Source organism: Zootoca vivipara, chromosome 5, assembly GCF_963506605.1.
Source record: "Zootoca vivipara chromosome 5, rZooViv1.1, whole genome shotgun sequence".
In the NCBI taxonomy this organism is placed as follows: Eukaryota; Metazoa; Chordata; class Lepidosauria; order Squamata; family Lacertidae; genus Zootoca; species Zootoca vivipara.
The window spans coordinates 19,588,771-19,615,702 of record NC_083280.1 but is presented as its reverse complement, the minus strand read 5'-3'; the positions used below and the strand labels follow the sequence as shown (position 1 = coordinate 19,615,702).

The following is a 26,932-nucleotide window of genomic DNA, read 5'->3' as shown; positions in this document are numbered from 1 at the left end:
GCATGCAAGGCCACACCTAGCAGCACGTCTGCAAGGTGAGGCTCTGGTGCCAGTGCCCTAGGACTGCCATACCCCAGACTCAAAGGACTCCATCCCAGAAGCCCCAGTGTGACCAGAGGCACCTTTCAGTGAAGGTGCACCTTGCAAACTGAGGTCCTGGTGCTACTCCTATAACAGGGGTCAACTTTGACTGTTTCTGAAGCAACAGCAGATCTCTGCTCTCTGTTGGTATTCAGCCTGAACCCTGCGTGGACAAGCCTAGCTGCAGGTCACCTCTCAAGGAGGGCATATAGGATTAATTGAATTGGTGGGACTGGTGAGAACTGGGTGCGCTAACTTGTGCAAGCAAAAGCGATACCCGCTAACCACCATTAGATAAGAACTGTTGATTTGAATTTCTGGGTGCTGATCAGCGCAACTCTGAACAAACAAAGTCGCAGTGACATCTTGTGTTTTGACAGTGAAGTAAGACTGTCCTATGCACTCTACGTGCCGCAATCTCACCCTTGGACGTCACTGTCTAATATTAGGCATTGGGTTGGCATAGCTGGGTGCTCTGGCGAACAAAATGTCATGTCAGTGACTCATAACCTCTCCTGAGCTATTATCAAGCATCACTGGCTGCCAAGCAGGGTCAGCACACACCACCAATGAAATTCCACAGGTCGTGACATCACAGTCAGTATGTTCCAACCCAAAAATACTTCCTTTTCCAGGGTAGCAGCTCACAGGATTGAATCATAAGGTTACAGTGTCTATCCTTCAAAGATCAAAACGAACTTGCCTGGAACAAGAGGAGCATAATGCAACACAGCTGGTTGTCTTGTGATGTACTTTAACACAAAGGAACAACATTTCACAATGTGATAAGTGTTAGGTGCATTCATTTGTTAGCTTGAAAATCACAAATTAAAGCTGTCATCAGGTATGACCCGATTAAAGCAGTCATACTTGATAATATTTTTGCTTCTAATTTCTACATGAATACTTTTATTTTGGGGCTCATCTGCAACTGTTAAATCATCGTCTTTTTTGGTCCTGCAAACATACATAATAGAATAATTCATTTATGTGCATGAATGCTCAGAACACCTAAACAGAATTCATACATTTTCTTCCATTATTAAATAGAAATATATATTCCTGATTCAGGATTTTTGAGAAAGGTGCAAACAGTCTGTAAGAGGAATAGAGCCTTTTTTGGAGTCTAAATGTTGGTAATAATATATTGGATAACACTTTATTGCACTGTTATATTTCTTAGTAAGAGAAATTGCAAACCAACGATTTGATGCTTGGATACAATTTTTAAAAATCAATCTCCTTGGTACATTGTTAATTGTTTAATGGTTCAGTGCTATGGCTAAAATCAAAAAGATTTGTGCAACTAGTTCTGTGTCCAAGGGGCTCCTCCTATAGCAAACAGTTCCACACTTATGAAACTGAATTAGGGCACTTCCCAAGACAGCTTTTGAAATTGTATGAGAAAAACAGAAAACTCCACTGGGCATGCCTAAGACCTTTTCTAGAGATATTTCCTTGAGCAGAACCCAAAACCAATACTGCATCTGATTCAAAATGTTACACTAAGACGAGTGAGGTTGCAGGGTCTGATGACATTCATTATTAAGCAGACTGATTGAGAGGTGTGGGCAGGTGGCCTCTTGAAATTCTCTACCCTGTTTGTAGGCAGAGAAACTAGAAGGAGCATTTCACTAAATTTCTCCAGGCGAGTAACAAATTCTCCAACAGTTTCTCAGTAGCTGGTGCTCATCATTAGTGGTAATCATAACAGAACTGAGAAAAATGAAAAATCACATCCATTTTCTCTAGGGGAAAAAATTATTCTGAGAAATTTCAACTCAGTTCTACGTTGATTAAGTCATCACAAGGATATATGTATATGCAGCTACAAAGCAGACTTTGTTTTGATGCATACAAACATTTACTTGGTAGTTTCCATCTAGAGAGGAACAGGCACTTGTGGTGAGGTAGCTGAAAAGATTTTATATAAATCCCCAGGGTGGAAGGTAAATTTAGGAGGGAAAAATAGCAACAGAGGGCATCTTTTAGCAGCTGCAATAGGTTTCTTGTGATACGAGTAATATGAAAATTACATACCCCAAATATGTTCATAAAGCTCAACAATTAATTTAAAGTATGCTCATTACAGAATTATTGAAAGTCGATTATTGATGTACGCATTTCATTACAATGAACCTAAGAACCCCATTGCTAAGTGATGCACAAGCCAATCAGAACGCGGCTTTGGCTGCAAATACACAAGCACCAATGCAAAGCAGACCTATCCAAATCATGGCACAGGCCGAGTGCAGTTGCCTTGTGCACCAAACACCCAAAGCGTCTGTGGATGGGGGCCAAAAGACAGTCCAGACGAAGGGCTTGTGTAGTTGCTCTACCGATCCGCACAACTTTTGGAAAGGTAGCCAAATGAAATTTATAGATGATTTATTATCGTGTATTTCACACCACTGCCACCCTGTTTCAGGTTTCTTCCAGTTTGGGATATTTATTATGGTTGGTTTGTTCAAGTGACATCTCAATGAGCTGGTCTCAACGCAGCTGTTTCAACAAAAGAAAGCCAGATGTACGGCCTCATCCCTTGCTGATAGAAAAAGCTCATTTTCCCTCAGTGACCCCATTCCCAATGTCCCTTCTTGAAAGGGTGAGGGAGGGAGAGAGAGGGAGGGGGAAGATGAATTTATTGACCTACAAGGCTGACATTTAATCTTGCTTGTTTTCGTCTCATGTTATTTTAGCCACAGTCTTGTAGTGGCTTCATAAATACCCACGGGAACGGCTACAGTCACGTTGCCATCAATCTCTAAGGCTACAGCCAGTAAAATTCTGTCGTTCTAAATTTGGGCTCGAAACTGGCTTAGTAGCTGGAGATATGGGCAAAAGGAGGAATCAATTTTTGGAGTATAAATTTTATCCAGAACATCCAACTTGCTTTCCCATTCTCCATATCACTGATGATCTAGAATAGCAATCTGAAGCCTTGCCGGACCCAGAGTCTGATAGCCTGAAACGATAACCAACTTTCCATCTGTTTATGAACTTTGTAGCATAATTACCGTACACCTTTTTCTCTCTTTCTCTGGGGGTGACCACACATGAAGGGGCAAAACAAAAGGATGAGGACAAGCAATTCCCCCGCAAACCCAAACGATTCCTAAAATAGAGGAATCATCTCAACTGAAAAACACACACAGAATAATTTTAGTGCACCAGGTTATGTTATAAATGCATCTTATGTTTCACAGTGTTACAAGAGATACCAGAGATATAAAATGTTGGAAGTGACTTAGTCAGATAGTTGGTTAGATGAATCAAGTGAGATCATGTGGCTCACAAAAAGGATTGTTTGCTTGGGAATCAGCCCTAAATAAAAGCATGAAGCCATGTTGTTATGCTGTTAATATATTTTGCAGTACACAATTTGATCCATTTGGCTGGCCTGTATGCCATAGCTGCCAAGTTTTCCCTTTTCTCGCGAGGAAGCCTATTCAGCATAAGGGAAAATCCCTTTAAAAGAGGGATAACTTGGCAGCTATGCTGTATGCATGGTCTCTCCCCCCCCCCCGGCCTTTCAGGGGCCCTGCTGTCCGATGTGACTGGAAATGGAAAGATGACTTACAATCAAGTTTGTTTTTTCCCCTGAGGTGAAGAAGGATTTCCCCATCTTGTTGAAAATGATTTTTTCCCATTGCTTTGTCCCTAGGGGTTGTGCCATCTTTTTATCAAGGCCAGACACTTGCTATTTCAAGCAGAGCCCTTGTTTAACCCCCCCCCCCTTTTGGTCTCTTGTTCTAAACAGCTCTTTGCAACCAACCAGCCAAGATGCCTCCCATCTTCCAACTGGAAGAGAAGCATTCTTTGTTACGGTTTGTTTCCAATAAAAGTTGTGGTCTGCAGCCTTTAGTCTGCTGTATGTGAAATGTACCAACATTTAAGACGGCATCACATGAGACTTCACATAGACCTTTTGGGGTCTATGGGCACACTTACAAACAAGAAAAACTTATGGGCCCACCTCCTTCCCAAAGCCAGGCAAGCAGCCCTCCACCTTACAGGGGGTACATTTCCAGGGGCTTTACGTATTTTTGCATTTTTTTGCATATATGCATGGACACCTGAAACCCAACCCTCATTCATTCATTCATTCATTTATTTATTTACCTACCTACCTACCTACCTACCTACCTACCTACCGCCCATCTGGCTGGGTTTCCCCAGCCACTCTGGGCACCTCCCAACAGAACATTAAAAACACGATAAAAGATAAAACATTAAAAACTCCCCTAAACAGGGTTGCCTTCAGGTGTCTTCTAAAAGTCAGATACAGTGGTACCTCGTTAGACGAATGCCCTGCTAGACAATTTTTTTGCTAGACAAATGGGTTTTGCGATCGGAGGTTGCCTCACAAGACAAATTTGTTTTGTGAAAAATTCCTCTAGCGAATCGTGGTTTCCCATAGGAATGCATTGAAATTCAATTAATGCGTTCCTATGGGCAAATAATAAATAAATAAAATTCAATGCATTCGTATGGGATTCACAAAACGAATTTTTCGCAAAACGAATTGACTCACAGAACGAATTAAATTTGTCTTGCAAGGCACCACTGTAGTTGTTTATTTCCTTGACATCTGATGGGAGGGCGTTCCACAGGGTGGGCGCCACTACCGAGAAGGCCCTCTGCTTAGTTCCCTGTAACCTCACTTCTCGCAGCAAGGGAACCACCAAAGCCCTCGGCACTGGACCTCAGTGTCCGGGCTGAACGATGGGAAGGGAGACACTTCTTCAGGTATACTGGGCCGAGGCCGTTTAGGTCTTTAAAGTTCAGCACCAACACTTTGAATTGTGCTCGGAAACGTAGGCTTATTGCATATTGCTATGGGTTTGGGGTATTAAGCTGGATGCCAGACCTCTTTAATCCCTAGATCCACTAAGTGTTAGAATTTAATCAAGGCTTCTAATTCTTGCAAAAGCCAGGCTAGCCTGCTGGTCAGATGAGAACCTGATTGATGAGCCATTAATGGGGATTAAGAGGCTCCGTGCAGGACAGCAAATAGGTTGGGCCTCACTCAATGGATAAAGCCAGAGTTTAGAGTTGAAAGTGCAGTGATAGGACCCAGAAGCAAAGCAGAGAGAGAGAGAGAGATAGAGTGCTATGTTGGAACTCTGCCTGAATCCAAGGCAAATATGACCCCTCCATCATAGGCTCAGGTCCTATATATGTGTAAATAAACCATATATCATAAAGACACCCACAGTCTCCGAAGTGCCTCATTCCCAGAAGGAAACATGAACCTTGGGGAAGTGCCTGGAACCCCTGGTGTCTTGTACTGCTCGGAGATTGGGGTGGCATGCAACAATATAAATATTTTTACATAAATAAAAATAAATAGCAGTCTGTTGTGGAATCCCATTCTGTGTAGCATGTTTGTGTACATCAGACCAGCAGTGGCTGCAGGTGGCACAGACAGGGTGCCACTGCATACCGGATTTCCTGATGTTGAGGATCACTGCCTCTTACTGGGAAGGGGAGGGGCAAGGCGTAGTGAGCTCAGTGTGGTGCACGCACGGCTGTGGAGCCAATCCAATGCTCTTGTTCCTGCGCCCATCCTGCACCCAGCTCCCTGTGCCTTCTCCTCTCCATAAATGGCAGCAATGCTCGACATCGGGAAGCCAGAGTACCACGCCACCCTGCCTGAGCTGTCCTGTTTGCCTTGGCACACCAACCCTGCTGCACCTGAACTACATGGTGAGAGCAAAGGCAGAGCAACCCAAACCTTCTTTATGCCAGTTTGGGTATCCCTCCACCCAGCTCTCTTGGCTGATTTTTGGCCAGCCTTGCTGGCAGAGTGATGCAGAACGATGCAACTTCCACCTGCCAAACACTGGGGGAAGCCAGCAGAAAGTCCCCAAATGGAGCATTCCAATGGTGGGGAGCAGGCAAGGTTGAGCCAGTCCAAGATCGACTGGATCCCCAGCTAACCTCACTGGGTTCAATAGTTTCTCCATTCCAGCTTCCACCATGTCAGCCATGGCCAACAGGACCATGGAAGCTGCAGAAACCCACCAGCGGGGTGGCAGTGAGTGTTTGGATTGCACCTCAATCGCCTTCTTGATTGTTATCCTCTCTTCTGACACCACTAAACCAAAATATCCCATGTGCGGCTTATTGAAAAATGCATTGACACATACACAAAGGACAGAAAAATAATGTGATGATTATAGAGTCCATCTATTACAGGCACGTCCAACAGGTAGATCATGATCTACCGGTAGATCACTGGATGTCTGTGGTAGATCACTGCTAGATCACTGGCACCCCCAAAAAAGCTCACCCAAAATTTTCTTCCTCCCTAAAAAAAGCTGAACAACTATGACCTGAAGCCCTAAACAAAAATGGGCCTTCCTCCCTCCTAAAAGAAGCTCAACAAGTTTGACCTAAACCCCCCAAAACAGGGCTTCCCTTCCTTAAAAAAACTCAACAGCTTTGACCTGAACCCCCCGAAAGGGGGTAGCTCACTCCCAGTTTTTAACTCTGTGAGTAGATCACAGTCTCTTGGGAGTTGGCCACCCCTGATACATTTAGCATTCTTTTTGGAATGCTTCCTTAGTTAAAACTTCACTGGAAATCTTGTCAACTCGCATGGTTATTTTTAGCTGACCTCATCTTGTTTGGTGGCTTTGATGTGCTGACTTACTAATGAGAAAAATTACACAAAGAGAGGATATTAAGAATGCAGAGTCCACTGATGACATGGTACAGTTGAAAGGACAAATTAACATATGAAACTGCATCAAAGATGGAGAAACAGCCTACCTGACTTGAAACGCCTTATTCTGCAAGTTTTAAATTATGCCCCAAGGTTCCATAAAATGGGCGGAACCTGGTATTAAAAATTTGGGACTTGCCTATGTGTTATGGGCAGGGAAGGGAGGGACCAGGCCTATGAGGCAGAGTGATCAAGAGAGGGCTGTGATCATGAATGTCATGGGAGGGTGTCACGAGAGGGCAGAAAATGGTTAGGTTACTTAAATTGTTGTTTTTATTGTTCTTTAATTCCCAGAGAGAGACATTTCTGGAGATTCTCTGTTTCAGGTGCCAAAAAACTTGGCCAGCATTGCACATTTTGCATATTGACTTGTGAGGGAGGAGGAAGCCATTTGCCATTTCGCCTCAGGTGGCAAAATGTATTGGGACTGCCCTGTGGAAACAACCCCTCCTCATTATTCTCTGAAACATCTGGACACTGTTTTTGGGGTCAAAAAAGTTAGTCACACCTTTCTTGCTACTTATCTATACCCTGTAGATAAAAAACAACTTGTTGACAGTGGCTATCAACCATCTAATTTTGATGGACCTTCTAGAAAATTCCAAAAATGAATACCTGTAGGTGAAATAGTGTAAATGGTGAGAAAGCCTGATCAATTTTCAATATAGTCTGATCCACATACACAAAGGTGGTTAGTTGGGCTATTAAAACAATTTAGCAGTCAGATATCCTGTGGCCATAGTTTGAAATCTAAGCTAAGTAAACGCATATCTCTTGGGAGGGGGTAGTTAATTCCTGAAGATAAACAACCCTTTATGGTGTTTAACACACATGAAGTCATAAGTATCTTGAGGCATGAGGCAAGTAAAAATAGAGTCTTAAAACTTAAGGCCTGGGTTTTAAATGGCTTACTTTAGGTGTAAGTTGGGCATACCAAGTGGGAATTTTGAGTAGCAGATTCATATGCTACATAATATCTGAAAATCACCTCAGTTTCAAAAGCAGTTTGCCATAGGATAGAGGGGGATAACGCTCAAGAAATATATACAGTGGTACCTCGGTTTATGAACACAATTGGTTCCGGAAGTCTGTTCATAAACTGAAGCGTTCATAAACTGAAGCGAACTTTCCCATTGAAAGTAATGGAAAGTGAATTAATCCGTTCCAGATGGGTCCGCGGTGTTCGTAAACCGAAAATTCGTAAACCGAGGTGTTCGTAAACCGAGGTTCCACTGTATCCCAAAGCACCTTGAACATACCAAACAACATACCAATGGTTCCTCAGTAAAAATCGGCAGTGAGGTATGCCAGTTTATATTGCCTCATGATGAGGTTGGCTCTTCTACACTGTCAAAAACCCATGCAACCTTTCCTTAATTAAACTTATTTAAGCAGAAAGGCCACAGCTCAGTGGTAGAGTATTTGGCTTTACCTGCAGAAGCTCCCAGGTATATCCTGGCACGGCTGGGAACGTCCCCAGTCTGAAACCCTGGAGAGTTTCCGCCAGTCAGTGTAGACAATACTGCATTAGATGGGCCGGTGGTCTGACTGAGAATAAGGCCGCTCCCTATGTTCCTTGTAATAACACAGACAAGAAGCTGGAGGGAATGTGAAACGTTTTCGAAAGGCCAAACTTTGCAACCAGGAGGGCTAAACCTTCATTTGATTTAGAATTCAACTGGCATTTTCAAGTCTTCACCATCGCTCACACATTACATTTTCTGTTGTGAGCCTAAGAAGTCTTAAGTGTGCATGAATGTGACAACACACACACCATAGACACAGCAACTGGCCTGTGAGAACTGGGCTGCAGCTCCCCATAGGAACCTGGGTTGGATCACTGAGCCAGCCTCTTTAAACCATAGTTAAGTTAATTTATGGTTGAAAGGTGAAATTGTGGCATGCTTCTGCATCCTGCTGAAATCAGAGGTGTTTTCTTCCTGCTGTGCTGCCAGAAGTTGAGCTATGGTTCCGGCTTATCACTACGTCTGAACCTGGGCTTGTGATGGTGCAGCCGGATCAGGGGAGGAACGAGGTGCCTGCAATTTCAGCGGCACGAACCAGGAAGCTGCACCGTGTCACTTTTAAACTACAGTTTAGAATTGATGCTTTTGAATTATGGTGCTGGAGGAGACTCTTGAGAGTCCCATGGACTGCAGGAAGATCAAACCTATCCCTTCTGAAGGAAATCAGCCCCAAGTGCTCACTGGAAGGACAGATCCTGAAGCTGAGGCCCCAATACTTTGGCCACCTCATGAGAAGAGAAGACTCCCTGGAAAAGACCCTGATGTTGGGAAAGATGGAGGGCACTAGGAGAAGGGGGCGACAGAGGATGAGATGGTTGGACAGTGTTCTCAAAGCTACCAACATGAGTCTGACCAAACTGCGGGAGAATTCTTTGAGAATTGTGAGCTTCAGTAGTCTTGTTGAGCTTTTGCACATGAACCTTTGAAAGAGTCCGCCCCCTGAGGAAACCATTCCTGTGAAACGGGGAAGAAGCTGCCCACCCGTCGGATGAGATAAGAACGCATGGGAAGAGATAAGAATGCATGATACATCATAGCACTTTACTATCAGACTTGATTATTACACTTTATACTGGACTTTTAAGACTTCGAGCATGAGATTTTGTACACATTTTTGAAACTCCTTGTATATGTGAAGGTTGTTGGTGCATATATTTTTTAAATATTTGCACTTCACGGTGGTTTACCTTTTCATTGTTTTGCTAACATTACCGTGTTGTCTGTTTGTTGCTGCTACATATGACCCAAGGCTACGCCAAAGAAGCTTGCAGGCTGAACTCAAGAACTAAGTGAAGTGGAACAATGCCTAACCCTTCTGCATACAGTTGCACAACTTCAATCGTGGGCCAGGCCCTGCGACCGGCTGTGTCTACGGCAGACGTTTCAGGGTGCTGGATGCCTCAAAGATTTAATTCCACGTTAGATTTCTGACTGGCACTTAGGATAACTCCAGCTGCTTCTGATTATAGATGTTAAGCACTTGAGAGGCAGCCAGAGGATATGTTCTGATGCCATCCTGCTGATGTATATGAAGACAGTTATACTTTCACCTGGAGTGCTTATAATTTGCTCACTTTAAAACTACTGCCTCTTCTTCTTCCCTTTTGCAAACCCAGCCTCCCCCAGCACTCTACCTATATTGCACACTGTGTAGAGCTGACGAGCGGTTTGACCTTCTCATTAAAATGAAAGAAGTTTGACAAAGCACTGAAGTCTATCGTCGCAGGAGGAAACGTTATGCTTAGAATTGTCATGCAGCTGAAAGGCTGAAGGATTCGGAATTGCGAACATCTGCTGCAAGTATTATTATTTTGTGGGCTTTTCTTTTTCCTTTTTTTTTTAAAAAAAGGAAAACCACACATATTTTGCAGAGCAGTCATAATCAGGCTTCGCTTCAGAACAGGTACCGGTAGCACCATTACTCCTCTTGTACCAAACAAGAGACTTGATTAGAATACTAAAGCAGCCTCTCTTCCTCATTATGGGCATAAATACAGGACTCATATTTGCAGTGTGTGCCGTTCGGAGGGTACATATATTTTAAAAAATCGCTTTTCACAAAAGACTTTTATTCCAGGCTTGCTTATGCAGCTCTTAAATCTGACATGATTGCCTCATTTCAGCATTAAAAACCCCAATTTAAAAAGGAAAAAAAATATGGGGGAGACGCTTCACACTTCTTTTCTATTGTTCAAACATACTTTCCAAGAGGGATAAAAAGTTGTGTTTTCCCTTCCTTTTTAGATGCATTTATAATTTTCTGCCATCTACTTTTTCTCCCTATGTCTAAAGCTGAAAAGAGATGGGTGGATCATCTGACGAGCATACAATATAAAAAACATATATCTTTCTCACTTTACAATCACAAAAAGATATAAAATATACATGCATCTGAAGTGTTTGCCAAGTCACTGATTTCTGCTTTGCTCTACGGATTATATAAAACTGAATTACTGTCCTTGATTATGTTGTGTATATAAACCAGATGGGTTTTTTAAAAAAGTGGTGATTAAAGGAACAGATGCTATAGGATTGATGGTAAGAAAAACAACAGGGTTCAGCCATATAATATAAGTCAAGCAAAACAAGAGACAAATTGCGGTATAAAATCTAGAGATTTGTGCAATCAAGGACAGGGATGTTTTAACCCTTACTGTGTGATGTGGATAGTTATTCATCTTTAAAAATTCTTTGTAGTGGAAAATTTCTTTATTTCATCATTCTGTCTACCAGACGAACAGAACAAGCAATTTTCGTTTCAGATCGTAGTCTGGAGGATGCCAAAAAAAAAAAAGGAAATATATTGCTGTCCATAGTATGCTTGTAAGAAGTGAGAGTTCTGCAGAAATGAACGTGCTGTAACAAACCATGTAAACTAGGATAGCTGCAGTTTCAAAGACTCCACGAGAAAGACCACAGGTAGACATTTCACCTGACTTGTCAACATACCTGCTTCATCATAAGATACCGTCAACTTTTCCAGCATTTCTCGGTCAATGGACAGAATTTGTTGTTCCAGGATGGTCTGGTAAGACAAAACACTATTCTCTTTGTCCCTTTCATAGTCTTGAAGGTGCTGTTTTAAGACTTCAGGTAAGCGGGATTTCACATATTCTGCTGCTGACTATAGAGGGTAGATGAATGAAAGAAAGAAAGAAAGAAAGAAAGAAAGAAAGAAAGAAAGAAAGAAAGAAAGAAAGAACCTAGTTAGTTTTGTATGGGTATAGCTTAGTAACTTGACTTACTTGTTTTGTCACATTTGTCACACAGGCATATTTAAACACATGCAAACAAAAATATTAACGTTTTCAAAAGAAATGCAGAAATATCAGAATTGTGAAATAAATAAAAGGATGTACTTCTTCACACAGCACACAGTTAAATTCCGAAATTCATGACCACAGAATGAAGTTGAAGTAATGGCTACCAATGGGAGGGCTTTAAAATGGATTTAGATAAATTCATGGAGGATAGGGATATCAATGGCAACTAGCCATAATGGCTATATATTGCCTCCAATATCAGAAGGGGTATGTCTTTGAATACCAGCTGCTGGGAACCACAAACACAGAGAGTGCTGTCGCACTCAAGTCCTGCCTGCAGACTTATGGCAAGGCATCTGATTAGAACAGGGTGGACTATTATGTTCTTACCCAAGGCCAGTCAAGTTATTTTGGCGCCTGAGGCAGAATATTCCACAAGTGCCTCTCCCACTCCCTGGCAGTAGAAACACACACACACACACACACACACACACACACACACACACACACACAAAATTAAAGAGGAAAACATTTGCTGCCCTTTATGACACCCAAAGTCAGCTACTAGTGCAGTTGTCCCACCGTGCCTAATGGGAGGTCTGGCCCTGTTCTTTGTACAGTTCTTGGTTTCTGAACTAGCTTCCCCTCCCCTTGAAAAATCATGTTGCAGTAATAAGGTATTGTGAGCATTTGCCTTCCCTGAGACATTAAGGGTTCCTTAATGTAGAAGTGGGAAAATGTGCCCTTTTTTGCTCTTAATTTTTTTTAATAATAATCCAATTGTCGCATAAAATGTGAATTCTTTGTCAAGGAAAGCCTGAATTACAGTGAATGAATGGAAGGCGCAACTGGAAGCTCATTGGCTACGATGTAAACAATGGCTGTGGTGTAAACAATCATATGTTTGTTGTTTACATTGCTAGATTCTTGCTGCTGAACAGCCACCATATGCCCAACTTGTTACAGATGCTTGGCAAATCACCAATATACTGGGCTGACTCAAAGTTTTTCTAGCTGAAGGATCATTTAATGCCTCAGCAGGATGGCTGAAGAGCAATGCTTGCTTTTGGTAATTTAAGTACAGTTCCCTCAATTAGTTGTTGTTTGATTAAATTATTCAGAACATTTAGCTATAGTTAAATTTGGCACTCAGCCACCAATGAATGAATTGTTGTTAAATAGCACAGATTGCCAATAAACAATATAACACATCATTATTTGAGCCAATGGCCTGGAAGATATCCAAAATATGCAGAGTTGTTCAGCAGGAGAGCGAAGCACACAATGTTGGATTTGCATTTTAAAGAATACACAACATCTTGGCAACATTAAGCCAAATATATGGCAATGCATAAAGTGATAGTAGTAAGTTTCTAACCTGAATAGTAAAAGGTAAAAAATGGTTAGCAAAGGTAAACAACAACAATAACCAACCAATATTGAGCTAAGAGATCCTGGATAGTCAACATGGTGCCCTACAGATGTTGCTAAACTACAATTCCCATCATCCTTGGCCATTGGCTTTGCTGTCTGAGGCTGAATGGATTTGGAGTCCAACACATTCTGGAGAACACCTTATTGACTAGCCCTGCAACAGATTAATGGCTTAGAAATTATTTCATAAAGAGCCTTCTAAGACAAGAAAACAACTCTTGAATTTTGTCCCATTGTAACCAATATAAGATAAAAAGTTTACCAATAATTTGCTACCCTTTTACCTTTACCCTTTTATGATACTCAAAACCTGCTGCCTGAAGCTGCCACCTCACTTTGCCTAATGATAGAGCCAGCTCTGATAATGCCACAGTGCATCAAGGTTGAAGTAGATGTTAACAGGTGGTGCACTTCTTTAATACTGGACAAAACCTATAAACATTGCCACCTGGAATGTATTCCTGAGGTCACTTTTGCTACTGAACTGAAGAACTACACCCAATGAAATTTTGCCCAGATGTGTGTGTGAATACCGACAATGCAAACTCATTCCCAGATCAAGCCAGAATGTCCTTTGACCTCTTGTTACCAAGCATGGTCCACATGGTTGGTGGAAGCTGAAATGGCTCTACTTGAGCACACTTGGGGAGATGCAACCTTGGAAAACATGTGCAGCTGCCCCAGTTGTATGCAAGTAGTGAGCCACAGTGCAGGCAAAACATAACCAGCATGGCTAGCAGTCACCGATAGTCTTCTCCTTCATGAACTTGTCTAATCCCAAAGGCTTCCAAGTTGGTGGCCATAACTGGCTCCTCTGGGAGCAAGTTCCATAGCTTAAGTACTTTCTTTTGCCTGTCCTGAATCTTTCAAAACTCAACTACATTGTCCATGAGTCTGAGAGTTGCGAAAGAGGGAGAAAAACTTTTCTCTATCCCCATTCTATGCCATGCATCATTTTTATACACTTCTATTCTTGCTTGCCTTTTCTCTAATGCTCCACATGCCTTTCCTCACAGAGAAGTTGCTTCATTCCCTTGATAACTTTGGTTGCCCTTTTCATAAGCTTCCCAGCTTTAGCAATCTGAGTGCAGAAGAAGAAATGGGGGGGGGGCGAGTTCTGTTTTTATTTATTGAATATATCTAAAGTTTTTTCTATACCACCCTCCAATTCTATACTTCCCAGGCAGTTCACAATAAACACACAAAAAGGCACTGTTAAAAACCCTAACAATTCTTTGTATTTTCCCTGTCCCTATCAAGAAAGCAGCTTGTGTTCCTGAAGCAGAAAAAGTTCATGCATCACTCTATGACCCCCATTTTGGATGTCCGAAACAAGCAGGACTTGATATGCTTCTTGTTCCCTCTGGGAGTTCAAGCATCTGAGTCTGTTCTGAGTCTTAAGGCAGCAAAGGCCTGCTGATAAAATATGTTGAGGTTATGTCTAGAGACCCCGCCCTTTCCACTTTTAGGAAGAAGTCTCGCTGAATCTTTGTGCCATGATTAAAAATAGGGCTGAGTGACAAGTCACAAAACAATGTAGGGTCTTCCATTTTACTCTCTTTTGGGTGAAGAAATGCAAGATGAAACGGATTCCGGCTTTCCTGTCTATGACACTAAACTACAAACAGAGAAGGAGGGGGGGGGGAAATCCCTCTGATCTCCTTCTCTTGGCTGCAGCCAAAGTACAGTCAAGACGACATGTGATGGGAAAGGACCCAGTGAAACTTTTGTGCTTCCTTTCCAGTTTCCAAGGAAAATGGGCTCCGGCACAGGAAATGCTGGATTCTGTTTGTGAGATTTGGCTATAAATTGTCCCCTGCAATCCAAGTTTCATTCGTTTCTGCAGGTTTATATTTAGTCTCCCTAACTCTACAGCTAATTGTGTTAGGAAGCCCTTACGTATCACTGAAGTTATATTCAATTTGTCTAGAAGCCTGGCAGTGCAGAACGAATGAAATTATTCCATCAAATGCAAATTAACTTGCAACATGAGCACAAGATATTTAATGCTAGGTTTTAAATAGTCATTTGCTTCCAGCACTAGGAAGCGAGAAGAAGACACGCCATACAGTAATTGTTTTAGTTCATTGGCACACTGGTGTCGAGCTCAGCAAGTGCTTGAGATGTGCATGTGCATTTTTGAATGGCTCACATCGGATAGGATTCTCATCTAAACATGTTTGCAACCACGTGGGTTAGAAAAAAGCATTGCACTTTTCCTGATTTTCAGTTATCACTGCATAGACGATTAGCCCCTGGGGCCATTGTGGAATTGTGAAAGAGCAGCATAGGAATGTATGAAGCTGCTATGCTTGCTGACTAGAAGCAGCTGGCCTGTTCTGCTACCCTCAAATAGGGATGCAGGACAACTTTAGACAACTTTAATCTATAGACACCTTCAGACAACTTAAGTTTACACTGACTTGACTCAGGGTGATGCAAAGTTAGTAAATATTTGCAAAGCACTTGGGATTACTTTAGTACGTGCAACAGAAATAAGAGTTTGATCCAGATGAGGTTCCAACTCATCTGATGAAGGAAGAGCCTCTGGGTTCAACCCAATGTGTGCAATATTTCTTTTCAGTGAATCAATGTAATTTGTCTTAATGCTGGACTTCAGAATGTTGCAAAGGGCCTCTGCACATCTAGAAATCTCTAGCCCTCTTTGTATCAGTTCAGCACAGTTGAGGATTTGGGGGGGGGGCAAATCAGCATTTTCTCTAAAGCAAATGGTGGCACACACACATAAAAACGAAGCCGCTGCAAAAGGAAAAGCTTTTGAAACATGGAGAAACTAGAAACATCTCAAAGTTGTTCTAAAATGCATCTAAGTATTTCCTATGAGGGAGATTTATGGTGCTCTCACATACGCTCTCCACCTCGTCCAACTTTCTCATTGCATGACGAGATATTACAGAGATTTCATATTCCATCATACTTTGGGGACAGCCAAGGTCTTGCTGTCCTTGAAGGATGCTAAGGCACCCACGTATTTGGCACCAATGATATAAACAGTTTTTGCAGCACACATTTCAACTTTCTTAGATCTACCTTTAAATTCATCTTGCTTACAGTTAACTTCTGACATCTGATTTTTTTTTGTTTTTTTGCTTTGTGAAAAATCAACAACAGAATGGATATACTGACCTAGCAGAGAGGGATGGTAAAGTATTTGAATATGGAGCATTAAGATTTCTACTAGGCTTGTTGTTTATCATCGTTGGGATGAAAAATCTTTTGGGGATTTTTTATTTTATTTAATGGGTGTGTGTGTTATTTTATAGTTTAATAACAACATTTTAATAGTCTATATATCTTCAAATTCCATGGTAACCAAAAATGCTCCAAAAGAAACACGGAATTTTTACAAGCTTTTCCCTTTTTTTGGCAGAAGGACTTGGTTGACACATGGTGTTTGCGTGTTTGCAATTGGCAACTGAACCTTATTAAAAGGAGGATAGGGCATTTTATTTTATTTTTTCTTCTTGGGACTTTTAAAAAGAAACATTTGTGAAATTGATGAGAAACAGAGGGGATATGAATATTGTCTGGAAGTCATTGAAATGCCATAATATGGTTCTGCAAATATGCTGAGCTTTAAACAGTAAAAATCAAAGTAGCAGGTTAAACTTTTAAAAAGCCATTGACAATATCGAAATACCTTGGAGAGTTATTATCTAGTCACCTTATGCAATTTAACTGTAAATGGCTACATTTTATCATTCCAATGAATCACACACACACACAGACTTTCTGAGTATAAATTCTTTCAGATAAGGGATGAATTTATTCTCTAGTTATCGCTTCTCGGCCTTTTGGCTAAAATCAAGTGTAGAATTTATTCTCTAGTTAGAAAGATCTTCTTTAGGTCCAGAAGAGAACCGTATGCACTTGAAAATATTCTTTATACAAAATGGCAGTAAGAGATTAGTCTGGTATTTATGAGATCTAATCTCTATTGAAATATCAGCTTTCCTTAAAAAAAAAAGTAGGAAAATCCTGACCGTCTGATTATTTTGAAAAATGAATTATACCGATTAATCTGACGAAGTGTGCATGCACACGAAAGCTCATACCAAAATAAAACTTAGTTGGTCTTTAAGGTGCTACTGAAGGATTTTTTTTATTTTTTATTTTATACCGATTAATGTGTTAATTTAATAGATTAATTGCAAAATCTTTTTTTTTTTACTGAAGCAGGTGTATAAATTAGGTCACAATGCACGTTAGAGGGAAGGGGAAAGTCACGTTGGCTTTTTACATGCATTTTCCAAGTTCAAAATGGTTAGAACCATTTGGAACATAATACTGAACAGGCAAGTGCCTATCAATTCCAGCTGACATTTTAATAGGTTATCTCAAAAGCAATGTGGAAGAAGACAGATTTGCTATCCACAGCTAAAATGGCAATTTTAATTTCTGGAAGAAAAATATTCCTCCATCAAGTACGGTATCTCAATGATTTTATTGGATATGGGACATAGCATTCTGTGAAAACTCAGGAAGGGCAGGTCAACTGAGAATTGTAATGAAGTTCAGTGATGTTCTGAAATGACAGATTCAGCAGCACTGCATGACTGCTCTCTCTGTTTGCATTGATTTGACTCAAGACACTGCTTTAGGTTTGCTGTAATTGTTTCCCCACCTCCAACATTAATGGATCTACATTGATGCCTCTCTTGTTTCTGAGTTCAATCAGCTTTAAAGGACTACATGTTTTGAGGTCAGAGTACATAAAGAACCCCTCACTTGCTCCCACTGAGATCTTTGAGGAAATATCTGCTATGTGTTCCACCACTGTTGGAAGTAAGGGCTGGTGGGGACATGGGACAGAGACTTCTTGATTGCAGCACCATGGAGCTCATTGCTAACCTTCAGAAACCTGGTGAGGAACATCTTCTTCTAATGATGCTTCAGTGGTGACCTACCGCCCTGATTAGATTCACATCTGCTCTGTAGCTGTTGGTCCTTTTCTATTTCTATGGTGCTGCTGTGCTTTTTAGAAATTAGGCTGAGTGATGCATGAAATTCTATGGTTGATGTATGCCCCATAAAACATAGAGAAGCCTGCTTGAAACATGGGGTGGGTTTGGAGGGCAAGACCGATGGCTAATCTGTCATGCAGATTGTTACATCTGGAGGAAGTCAAGGCATCTGGCTGGCTACTGTGAGCACCGGCTATGGGACTAGAGGTGGGCCTCTGGTTTAATCCAGCAGGTCTTTCCTTAAGATAAGCTCATATGTCAGGTGAAGAACATATTGAGACCTGTCTGCCATCACCCTCAAACTCCTTATGTTTATTTGAATGCAACCACATATAAACATTTATCCCTCTTAGGCAAGATCATAATTAACCAAACATTTTGAATCCCCTCAGGCCATTAAATTAATGAGGCCTTACTGTGGATATTTAGAAGTTGAGGCATTCCTTGCCAATCATAGCTAAGAAATAAGAAATAATTCATCAAATACTGTTTCTAGTTGCACCTGTGGTTTATCCTGGAATGAACCTTCCACTCTTTTAAAAATTGTTTTCTTTTAATTTGATTATATGTCCAATTACTGTACGTGCCTGTAATTTGTCTAGCAAAGATTTACGCCACCAATTACTACAACTGGACTTTGAAACTAGATGCTATTGCAACAGTAAATGTGTGAATCCCAGAACTCAAATTTGTGGAGTGACATGGAAAATACAATATAATCACTACTTCAAATGCAGTAATTCTTGCTTTTAAAGAGAAACATTTTATTTATCTAACTTGCCTTTGGCCACAGGGGTATTTTCACTAAAAGCAAACACTTCTCTCCTCATCCGGTTTCAATTCACACTATTACAGTTGCAAAATGTAGCAGGTGAAATTATACATGAACAGCAATTTTATACATGGGGGCTCCCCCCATGTATCCCCCCCCCAGGTATTCAGTGGTCTGGTTTGCACATTCTTAACAACAACACTGTTAAACTATGGTTTGTTTAATTTTTTGAATGTCTGAAACCAGCCCAGCAGGCTAACCTTGGTTTGTTTTCCCCCCAACAAACTATAATACGAAGACATAGTTTGTTTGACCACTCTACCCCAGAAATGCACTTTTTCAAAGGCAAGAGCAACCGGAAAACAAGTCAAGCTTTGGAGAAGCAAACCATGGCTTGTTTTCTTGCATTGGAGATTACTCATGATTTGTTGAGCAAACCATGGTTAAAATCAACCACAATTGATTCTTATATGCAAACACAAGCAATGAATACATGTGGAGGGGAGCCTGCTCACCTCCCATGTAAATTTGTTGCATGTTCTCCCATCAAACACTCCCAATGTGATATCAGATAAGACATGCAGAACTTAGGCAAGATAATCTTTTGATCTGAGGGCATGACTTCTCAATGGACTAACCACTAGTTTAGGTGTGCTTTTAAAATTTATTATTATTATTATTATTAGTTGTTGTTGTTGTTTACTCGTGTCCGACTCTTCGTCATTCCATGGACCATAGCACGCCAGGCACTCCTGTCTTCCACTGCCTCCCGCAGTTTGGTCAAACTCATGTTGGCAGCTTTCAGACACTGTCCAACCATCTCGTCCTCTGTCGTCCCCTTCTCCTTGTGCCCTCAATCTTTCCCAACATCAGGGTCATTTCCAGGGAGTCTTCTCTTTTCATGAGGTGTTGGATCCTCAATACACATGAGTATTGGAGCCTCAGTTTCAGGATCTGCTTTCCAATGAGCACTCAGGGCTGATTTCCTTCAGAATGGATAGGTTTGATCTTCCTGCAGTCCATGGGACTCTCAAGAGCAGGCATCTCCAAACTGCAGCCCTCCAGGTGTTTTGGCCTACAACTCCCACGACCCCTAGCTAACAGGACCAGTGGTCGGGGAAGATGGGAATTGTAGTCTAAAACGTCTGGAGGGCCGAAGTTTGGGGATGCCTGCTCAAGAGTCTCCTCCAGCACCATAATTCAAAAGCATCATTTTTTGGCAATCAGCCTTCTTTATGGTCCAGCTCTCACTTCCATACATCACTACTGGAAAAACCATAGCTTTAACTATACGGACCTTTGTTGGCAAAGGGATGTCTCTGCTTTTTAAGATGCTGTCTAGGTTTGTCATTGCTTTTCTCCCAAGGAGCAGGCGTCTTTTAATTTCGTGGCTGCTGCCACCATCTGCAGTGACCAAGGAGCCCAAGAAAGTAAAATCTCTCACTGCCTCCATTTCTTCCCCTTCTATTTGCCAGGAGGTGATGGGACCAGTGGCCATGATCTTGGATTTTTTTGATGTTGAGCTTCAGACCATATTTTGCGCTCTCCTCTTTCACCCTCATTAAAAGGTTGTTTAATTCCTCCTCACTTTCTGCCATCAAGGTTGTGTCATCTGCATATCTGAGGTTGTCGATATTTCTTCCGGCAATCTTAATTCCGTCTTGGGATTCATCCAGTCCAGCCTTTCGCATGATGAACAATATACAACCTTTTCGTACTCCTTTCCCAATTTTGTTGGAAGAGTCCTTTCAACTCTACAGTTCTACGATTCTAGGACTAGATGGATCATTGGTTTAACAATGTAAAAGTCTGCTGGATCAGGCCACTGGCCCATCTAGTCCAGCATCTTCTTCTCACATTGCCCAACCAGATGTTTATGAAGCCCGCAAGGAAGACCTGAGTGCAATAGCCCTCTCCCCCACTATGGTTTCCAGCAACTAGTATTCAAATATCTGACAGTGCCTCTGACAGTGCAGGTGGTGAAAAGTTTGATCCAACAGGGCAAGTCTTAGATTTTTTATTAAAAACTACCATTAAATATCACCGTGGAAAAACCCAAACCTGACCAAAGCAGATTTCCACATAAATAGATAAGCAAGCAAAATAGATATATATATTGCAAAATAGATATATATATAGGATGTACATATTTTTCAGAGCTATCTTTCTATATACTCTGCGATATGATCTACTGGAATATGTTACTGTATTAAGAGCAAAACTGAGGAACTGTTATCTGAAATAGGTTGTGTTTTGGGAAATATCTGAGGCATGCGAGACATATAACACTGGGCGTTCTCTGCTTCACTACTGCCTGTAAAACACAAGATTTTTCAACTGAAGCTGGAAGCCATAAAGACTTTTATAAATGTGTCCAATGAAGTGTGAAGAATGTGAAATTCTCCTTTTTCATCCCGTTTCCAACTGTACAACGATCCAAGCTGAGCATTAATGGAGTTCTGGAAAAATTAGAAGCATTGTGGCTTAGACTGATTATCAAACGAAGCAATTCTGTTTGGCCTTGATGAGAAACTCACACCCTGCTTTAATACAGTTCAAGAAAATGTGCCTGTAGCTCACAAGCTCTCCACGAGCTAGACAAAATGCACTTCGTATTTTGAACACCAAAGTCTTAATTCTTTGGGCTGATCTAATGTTATTCTGACAATTATGGTTATTGCTTCTACAGCCTTATGGACACACTTATGAAGGCCTCACTGCTTGTCGTTTGACAACTGAAGAGTTCTAGTAGTAATCTGAATTTGTTCCAGAAAAGATGTTCCCAAACTGCGGCTCATGAGGTTCATTCGGGTGCAGTGGTTGAAGAAGGGAGACGGCACATCCATCGCATTAAATATTATTGCTTTTTTAATTTCTTACATTTCTTATTTGCATTCTATGGGATTCTAAAGGAATTCCTGTAAAGGATCAAGTCCATAATGTAGGGCAGCTAAACTAAACAGAGGCACCAAGTGGCCTGTATGGATGGGGCACTTAGATAGGACTCCACTTGGACGAAGACAATCTTGCATCAGTTATTCATGCCTTTGTAGAATCACAGAGTTGGACCCCGGGAGTAACCCAGTCCAACCATATGTGATGCAGGAATCTCAGCTACTAAGCATCCATGTCAGATGGCCATCCAATCTCTGCTTAATAATCTGCTGTTTGGAATAGTACAGTGAATCGTATGCGGTGCCAGAAATGTCAGTTAGGCTGCCAGTATGAACACAATATGCCAGTGATTTATAATCCTCCCTGGTTTCCACTCCATTTATGGGACCAATTCAAACTACTGTTTTTGATATTTAAGGCATAGCTTGGGATCCACATATACGAAGAGAGTTTCTTTTTACATGTATCTATGCGGACTCTGAGATCTTCTAGAGGCAAATGCCCCTGCCAGGTGAGGTATGGTGAGGTATGACTACCAATAAAAGGGCCTTTTCAGTGGTAGCACCTCATTTGTAGAATCCACTTCCCAGACCGTGTTGCCTGGCACTTACTCCACTGACAGGCAAAGGACTTGTCATTTCCCCAGCCCTCCAAAATCTGTTTTGGTCTATGCTGTTTTAGTCTGCTTTCTTGAGTCTTGTTTAAGCTTTATACCACACCATCTTTTGAGGATTTTTAGCCCATAATATATGTTAATGAGTTTACCAATGCTACGTTTTCTGTGTGATCAGGAACTCTGGGCAATTACCACAGTTAGTTAATTAAGTATCATTGTCTGTCACTTTCTTCATTTCACTTTCCCCTGACCTCACTGTTTACAACCCCCCTTCCAAGAAACACACCTGTAACTCAGGATAATACTTTATGCACCTGATAAAGCAGGTGGTAGCCCGCACAAGCGCATGCCGTAATAAATGTGTTAGCATTTTCAGTGGCAAGTACATGATCCCATCTTAATGCAGGCATAAGGAAACTAGAAAGAAATCGCAATTTAAGGTTATTTTGCTAAGCAAAGTATCTTCCTCTTGCTGGATCCCCTATATTTCAACCAGCCAAGATAAATAATAAATCCTTGCTGGCCTTAGTGAGTGGCTGAAAAGCTCATGCCACGTAATCTTCAGTTAGTCAAAGAGAGTATTAACGGCTACAGTGAAAGTACCCAGTTGAACTAACAGATGTCAATTGCTTCCTCAGGGATGAACAAGGTAAAAAAGAAGCAATGCTCACCAAATTACGTATTACCTCCTAGTCATTTCAAATGAACCTGTTCTTTTTTTAAAAGAACAACAACAACCAACAACCCAAAAAAACCTCACAGGGACAACCTGCAGAATGTGCACTGTGTAACAGCCTCAGTCTGAAAGGTACTTAAGTGTCCTTCAGCTACAGTCTATTTTCCTACATCATGTCTTTTTTGCTTAATGAAAAATCTATAGTCAAACTAAAGGAGTTTTAAAAATCCATACTAATTCATTGCTGAAGACTGCTATGTTCTGCGCAGGGAAAAGCAAAGGCAAGTCTGAAAGCGAATCACACTTCCCCCATAAATCTATTCAAGAAGACTAATGGGGGTGATGGAAAGTGGCACATCCTTGTTAATGATGTGTGTTTTTGGAGCTTTCAATATGGGTAAAGTAAAGGTAAAGGGACCCCTGACCATTAGCTCCAGTTGGGGATGACTCTGGGGTTGCGGCGCTCATCTCGCATTATTGGCCAAGGGAGCTTCCGGGTCATGTGGCCAGCATGACTAATATGGGTAGCATGGATTTAAAAAGCAGTCTTTTTAAAAATAAAATAAAATATAAATATTAGTACAGTAATAATTTATATAGCCATCAGCATGTGCAAAGTCCTCTATGGCCTTTAAGAACACGTTGGAAGATTATTCAAGAACACCGTGATTTTGCCACATGATCCAGTGGCTGCATTGTCCATGTAATGCCACGCTACACACCCAAACGGGCTCACCCAGCCACCATCTTTCTCTTCCTCCTGCCTCCATGGCCAAGAGGCGAACACTTGCATTCACTTTTAATTTCACACAGGCTCCTGGCTTAGCACTGCTTACAGTAACACAAACTCTGGTTAGCTAAAGAAGCCAGATTCATAACCCATGACTTGAAGTCTGCTTGTTTAGAAACTGACCAGGGTTTTGTTTTGTGGCACAATCTGACCTGGAAACAGCAGGGTACAAATGGCCACACTCCGGCTGAACGTTCCTGATGTGTGTTGCATAGCATGCTCAGAGTGCTTCTGACCAGAGTAACACAACCAGACATTATTAGTAGTGGAAGAGTGGGTAGAGGTGTCCTTATCATTTAAGAGCGAGCAAAGACAACACAACACAAGGTTTTTCCTTACTTTTCCCTTTTATGCAACTGAAGAGATTTGCTTACTGGGGACTCTGCATTACCAAAAATGAGTGGAGGTTGTCCCTTGTCAAGGACTCTTAAGGCAACAGTATCATGGCTGTGGGTGGGTGTCTTTACCTTTTTAACTCTTTCCCACTAGCAGTTTTTGAGGGATGTCACCTTCTTTCCCCACACTCCATGCAATCAATGGAGACACCGCTGTTTCTTTCCATGGTGGTGGTGGTGGTGGGGAATGAATGGCCGCGTCTCAAAAAAAAGTGGCTGGGGGTGGACAAAGCCCATCCCCTCCAAGGAACCTTGAGGCAGCAACGGGATTCTTTGCTGGGAGGAGGGAATTGCTTTTTAGGGACTCGACAGCAGCAGCAGAAAGGGGAGAGGAGGAAACAAAATGTAAATATAAAATTATTCTCTCCAGCAAAACCTTTGGGGGTTTTCATCATGCAAAATGGAAGCGCATCTCCTTTTGCTGATTTTGTTGCCATGAAACGGCTGTTAAGAGAACACCAAAACAAGATTATAGGCATTTTTCAAATATTGGAATTTTGGGAAACACTTGTTTGAAATTACATATGTTCTGATAGAATCTGGCTTGCCTTAAACAACCATTAACTGCACACAATATAGGGATCCATAATACAAAAAAACAAAAACACCCCTCATTCTTAATTGCTCCACATTCTTACTGGGCAACAACAACAGCTGGTGAGTAATACTGAAGCCTGAAAACTGAAAACTAATGCTAAGTAATTAGAAAGGAGGGCCTGTATCATTAATGTCACCTACAAAAATGTTCTGTGTGTGGTTGAGAAGTATCACCACTGAAATATCCTGGCTTTCCTCAGATATGAAAAGCAGAAAAAATAGATATGACTGCAAGAAATATTTTATGAACATACTTCTAAATGGCCTTATTCCCTCCACAGACTCCCCCCACCCCCCGCAAAAAAATGCATTAAGATTACATAGAAATAAGCAGGTCTACTAAGACCTTGAAAAATATGCACAGAGTTTTCATTTTAAAAAAAGCAGAAGAAAACCTTTATGGTAAGATAAGCATGGTCTTACATAATGCCGCTGAAGAAACTAATTAGCTGGAAGGTAGGTTATCATTTATAAAACAGATTTTCCTGCATCAGAAACTGGCAGGATGAAGGCTCCCTTCCCCACAGCCTTCACCAGAAATTTATGGCCGTTATTGTTAAAGAGGTTTACAACTCACCCTGCCTGCCCAGCAACTGTGTCCCGCTACCAAGTAAATTAATTACACATGGTTAATCCTGTTACTAAAAATAAATCTCAGTTTTTCCTGTGCTGAAAGCCACTTTTCCTTCCCATCTGCTTCATTCCCAACCCTCTTTCCCGTCATTTTTGGAAGATGTTTCTTGCAGTTGATTCCGACACCTGCTCACTAGGAGGGCAGTCTGCTTCGTGACTTGCCTCTTACCTGAGCGAGCCCTTGTTGGAACCACTGCTTCCCTGGAATTGGACCATGGACTGGCCCTGGGCTTTTCTGTGCCCATCACAGCCTTGGTGGAAGGTTCGCTGCAACCTGGGACCCAGCTAGGGCAAGAAAGTATGCTCAGGGCCAGTGAAGGAGAAGCCTCGTTTTGCACAGGCAGAGCATGTGGCTCAAAGCAGGTATTCCTGAGGGCACAACTCTGGAAACCCTGACCTTAAAAAATCAAGGGGTGTTAATAGACCACAAGCTTAGTATGAGTCAACAGTGTGATGCGGTAGCAACCCCCCCCCCCCCAATGTAGCATCAAGAGAAGATTCAGGGGAAATAATTTCAGGGGAAATAATAGTCTAATCTGCAATGGTCAGGCCACATCTGGAGTACTGTGTCCAGTTCTGAGCACCACAATTTAAGAAGGATATCGACAAGCTGGAATGTGTGAAGAGGAGGGCAACCGAGATGATCAAGGGTCTGGAAACCAAGCCTTATGAGGGGGTTGGGTATGCTTAGCCTGGAAAAGAGGAGACCGAGGAGATATGATGGCCATCTTCAAATATCTCAAGGGCTGTCACATGGAGGATGGAGCAAGCTTGTTTTCTCCTGTTCTGGAGGCTAAGACCCAAACCAATGGCTTCAAGTTACAAGAAAGGAGATTCCGACTCAACATCTGGAATAACTTTCTGGTGGTAAGAGCTGACAATGGAACAGACTCCCTCAGGAGGTTGTGTAGAGAGTTTTATACCTTGGAGGGTTTTAAGCCGAGGTTGCGTGGTCATCTGTCATGGATGATCTAACTGTGATTTCTGCACTGCAGGGGGTTGGACTAGATGACCCTCAGGATCCTTTCCAACTCCACAATTCAATGAATTCCCACTTACGACACACTTAAACCCAGGAAATATCTGAAAAGAAATGTGTCTCAAACTTCAGAAATATGTATGCAACTTGAAATGCTTTCTGAGAAAGCTGAACATAGATATTCACAGTCAGAGTATGTCTTGAGATGTTTAGGGGCTCCTCCTGTTCCCTCAACAGGAATAAGTCAAGTGATGTTAATGGAATCACACTGGGGCAAACCTCATGTGCATTCAAAAGAATAGCAGCCTCTTGGTAATAATTCTGAAGTCAAAACCTAGAATATTAAAAACAGCACGGACTGTGGATGATAATAAGCACGCTTGGGAAGTGCAAGGAACATTTACTCTTCAAAGGAAAGGAATAAGTTTAAAAATAGTTATGGGGGACTCAGAAATAGCACTCCCTTGGTGCAACACATTTGTGGAATATTTGGTACGCTGCTAACGGTTCAGCAAGAAAGAAGTCATTTCCATGTGGATCCCTTTTATTTTTCTATGCAA

General features: G+C 41.6%; 1 protein-coding gene across 2 annotated transcripts in view; it reads right to left on the bottom strand.

Moving 5' to 3' along the window:
- PPM1L (protein phosphatase, Mg2+/Mn2+ dependent 1L) overlaps positions 1-26,932 on the bottom strand; it is a 170,887-nt gene that overhangs the window by 36,008 nt on the left and 107,947 nt on the right. For both annotated transcript variants that reach the window (XM_060274414.1, XM_060274415.1), the window contains exon 3: positions 11,287-11,457. In XM_060274414.1, the coding sequence (XP_060130397.1) occupies positions 11,287-11,457 (171 nt within the window). The remainder of the gene's footprint in view (positions 1-11,286; positions 11,458-26,932) is intronic.